At 47.7% G+C, this 4,140-nt stretch overlaps 1 protein-coding gene across 1 annotated transcript; it reads left to right on the top strand.

The window, feature by feature from the left end:
• Positions 1 to 288: 288 nt before the first annotated feature.
• OAZ1 (ornithine decarboxylase antizyme 1) lies at positions 289 to 4,140 on the top strand. The gene is given in 6 exon segments (XM_052702679.1): positions 289 to 481; positions 2,606 to 2,663; positions 2,665 to 2,751; positions 2,881 to 3,053; positions 3,508 to 3,593; positions 3,709 to 4,140. Coding segments are annotated over 6 exon segments (651 nt in total). The 5' UTR covers positions 289 to 365; the 3' UTR covers positions 3,840 to 4,140.

Raw genomic sequence — 4,140 nt, 5'->3', positions numbered from 1 at the left:
CGCCCACTCTCGCCTGGCGCAGCCAATCGGAACCCTCTGTGCCCCTCCTCCCCGTCCCGTCGATTTTGCGAACGCATCGCGCTGCTCACCAATAGGGAAAGAGCTTCTCGTTCCGCCTCTGCGCTCGTTTCAGCCAATAGAAAGCGAGGCTTTATCATGGACAGTTGATCCGTCCATTGCCAAAGAGTCATCTCCCGTCCGGGGGCGTGACCCAGCCAACGGTGCGTCACCACAGGAGGGGGCGTGGCTTTCCCGAGGGTATATAAGAACCCACTGCGGCCGGGGTGCCATTTTGTGTAGCAGTGCCTGGAGAGCGGTCGGCGGGGGGCGGCGGAGGGTTTCGGGGTTCGGACCAGAGCGGCCGGATGGTGAAATCCTCCCTGCAGCGGATACTCAACAGTCACTGCTTCGCTAGAGAGAAAGAGGGGAATAAAAGCACCATCATGCCCGCTGTGCTTAGCCTCAGTACCGGACAGAGCAGGTGAGGGGTTGGGGCCTCCCTCCCCTTCCCTCAAGGCCCGCCCTGGTGCCCCCCCTCAGGGTTGGGGGGGGGGGGGGGAGGGGTGCTGTGGGGCGGGTGGGGGCGGGGCGGTGCTGCGGCTTCCTCGCTCATACAAGGCAAGGGAGGGGGGGCGGGTGGGGAAAAGGAGGAAAAAAAAAACAAACAACAAACACCACAAAAAAAGACAACAACGACAAAAAGGCAATAAAGAAAAATGTATTTATTTCGGCGTCTGAAGGCTGCCCGTGTAACGCGGTTACACCCCCACGCATCGCCTCCCCCATCCCCGCCCCACGCGGCTCGGTGCCACGTTTGCTGGGGGGTGGAGGGGGGAGGGGGGGGGGGGGATGGGCGGGGGGCACCGCAGGGAAAAGGAACCGGGCCTGACGGAGATGGGAGATGCATTGCGATGCAGTGCGAGCTGTTATCCCCTTATGTAAGCGCAGGTCTCCTGGAGAACGACGAATCGAGGGCGCTGAGCCCAAAGCAGAGCGTTATGGGAGCTGGTAGTTTAAAAGTCGAGCGGGGATTAAATAATGCCGGCAGATGTTGGGGATGCGGAGCTTTGGGCTGAGTGGTGTTAGGAGGTGGAGGCTGAGGAGCATCGCTGTGCCCTCTGTGTGGGAAGCGATGGATGCAGCTGGTTCAGGATGGAGAGCAACTCCACAACGTCACCAAAAGCTGTTTTTATCCTTCAGAATGGTGATAATGTTTGTTTGTTTTTTTTTCAACCGGTGTAGATGTGCCCGAGCATCACTAAAACACAGAATTGCAAGGTGTGAACAGCCTTTGTTGTATACTTGGGGGTGAAAGGTGAGGTCACAAAGGGTTAGTGCTGCCCAGGTTTGTTTAAGGGTTTATTTTGAGGCTGATGAGGAATACAGGGATCTGCAGTGATTCAGAAGTAAGGCTGCTATTAACGTATTCCAGAGGTCCTAAAATAGTGGATTGAACCCTTATTTAATTGAGATTGAGCAAATTATCATCTATATTTACCTTAATAACTTTATAGCTGCCGTGCTTACTAATGCTTCCAGCATATAATATTAGACCTATAAGGCCATTCATTGCCTTGACAGTATGGATTATTCATCACAGATGTCAAGCAAGCTCGTTTAAAAAAAAAAAAAAAGAAAGAAAAAAAAATTAAACTCGCGTGAACTGTGCAAAATGGTGGATTATTTTGTACGTGTTTATTCTGATTTGCAAATGGCTGCTGGCACTCACAGACAGGACGATTGTGAAAATTTCCCTAAGGGCCTCGATTGCTGCATCTGCTGAGATGACGCAACTCAAGAGTGAGCCTGCAGGGTGAGGGATGGTGCAGAGGGAGGGGCCAGGCACAGCTTCTGCTGTTTGTACAGTAAAGGCTTGCTCACAGTGATGCAGCCTGATGGATGGGGTGGAACTCAGCGTGTGTACAAGAAATGTTCATGTCTTGATAGAACATCCTTCACCCAAAGTACCACGGCGTGGCTGAGTGATGTAAGAAGGCTCTAAAAGTCAGGAAGGCTCTTAGATTTTTCAGATATTTGGATTTGCATTGAAAGCAGAGCTTGCTTTCTGAGCTTTGCATCGTAGGAGCTCTTGAGACAGTCTCACAGATAATGCTATCTTATCTGACATCAAGCTAAAAGCACTGATGCAAAATTCTAATGTAATTAAGGTTACATATCTTGTATGTAAGGAAAAGGATCTCTAGCTTGCTGGGCCAGTTGTGATCTCTTAGAGATCAAGATGGGGAAGAAAATGGGGTCTGTGGCATCACGTACGCAATAGTGAAATGGTTCCTTTCTTGAGATTGGGTCAAACATACAGGAAATAAAAACTGAGAGTATTTTCACCCTCCAAACTAATGTTTCCATCCAGATACTCCAGTGATGCCTTTCTGGTGCTTCTGGCTCTGGACTTTAGGTGATGTTCTGTGCCTGGCCTGGTTGTTCCTGTGTCTTGCTACCAACCAGGTTGCAGCAGGAGGAGTTCCCTTGATCTGGGTTTATTTAAGAAAACAAAATCAAAAAGCACTGCCATCTAACGCTTATAAAACTTAGAATTTTCATGACTCTTAACGCTTGCTTACCTCTGACTGTGATCCTTCTCTAGTTCCAGGGTTCCCTTCAATTGCTGTAGTAACCTGGGTCCGGGGCCTCGGTGGTGCTCCTGATGTCCCTCACCCACCCCTGAAGATCCCAGGTGGGCGAGGGAATAGTCAGAGGGATCACAATCTTTCAGCTAATTTATTTTATTCGGTGAGTATGAGTGTTGTTTAGCAGCTCCCTCTGGTTGGTGGGAGGGCTCTTTTGCCTTAAACCTTTCCATGGAAGTTAACCTGTCTCCAGAATGAACTGGAAGTAATGTTGCGATTCTTAATTCTGCAGGATAATCGGCTGAATGTGACAGAAGAACTAACATCTAATAACAGGACAAGAATTCTGAATGTCCAGTCAAGGCTTACAGATGCCAAACACATTAGTTGGAGAGCAGTGCTGAACAACAACAACCTCTATATTGAAATACCCAGTGGTGCTCTGCCTGAAGGGAGCAAGGACAGGTGGGTGCAATGAAATGCAACTTCAGTATAAATTGTCGTGAAGGTCTTTTCCATTTCTCTAAAATTGGAAGTCTGGTTACTTGGTGGCACTCGTGTAAGAGAGCATCAAATGGTTTGAGGTCATCCTCTGCCTGTTCTGTCAGCCAGAACCAACTAAAAGATCTGTGATGGCAAACTGGGCTCCTGGTAGCGATGGCTGCCTTTATCCACTGAAAACAAGCCTCATTCTGAGTCTGTCTCTGCAGTTCTCCCTTCAGAAATTTGGTGTAACGATGACTTAGATTCGTGCCCCATGTTTGAACCTTGGCTTGGTGTTTCTTGCTGGTGCCAGTCTTCAGCCCCTGACTTTCAGTTCTGCTTACAACGAGCGAGGATGGTTTCACAGGGCCTTGCTCCTTACATCTGAGGGAAGTGCTTGCCTGTGTGCACTCAGTGCCCTGTGTTTGTCTCACAGTTTTGCAGTTCTTCTGGAGTTTGCTGAAGAACAGCTTCAAGTTGATCATGTGTTCATTTGTTTCCACAAGAACAGAGATGATAGAGGTAGGTGTGAACTCAGCATTAAAAGGCTGATGCAATACCTGAAGTTGGTTTTGATGGATGCTTCAGCTTCTGTTACGGAATCACGTGATGAAATGTCTTCCTTTTTTTTTCCTAGCTGCATTGCTCCGTACTTTCAGCTTTTTGGGCTTTGAGATTGTGAGACCAGGGCATCCCCTTGTCCCCAAGAGACCAGATGCTTGCTTCATGGCCTACACGTTTGAGAGAGACTCATCAGAAGAAGAATAGATTGCAATGTTTGCCTCTTAGAGCTTTCTTGTTGTCTATAAAGATGATTCTGTAGAAATTTTGTCAACATCTATTACAGTATATGTAACTTTGTATGAAACGTTGTGACCAACTGCTCTGGTGGTGAGATGTTGAAAATTTCAGACTCCACATCTTTTTCTGGATTTGTGCGCATGTTGTGGTTGTGCAAAAATAAATGCTCCCTCCAAATTAGCAGTATATTTCTTGAAGTTTAATATTGTGTTTGTGATACTGAAGTATTTGCTTTAATTCTAAATAAAAATTTATATTTTACTTTTTA

This window comes from Tympanuchus pallidicinctus, unplaced genomic scaffold (genome assembly GCF_026119805.1).
Source record: "Tympanuchus pallidicinctus isolate F22 unplaced genomic scaffold, pur_lepc_1.0 scaffold46, whole genome shotgun sequence".
Classification (NCBI taxonomy): Eukaryota; Metazoa; Chordata; class Aves; order Galliformes; family Phasianidae; genus Tympanuchus; species Tympanuchus pallidicinctus.
The sequence above is the reverse complement of the archived record's forward strand: the minus strand, read 5'-3'. Positions and strand labels throughout refer to the sequence as shown.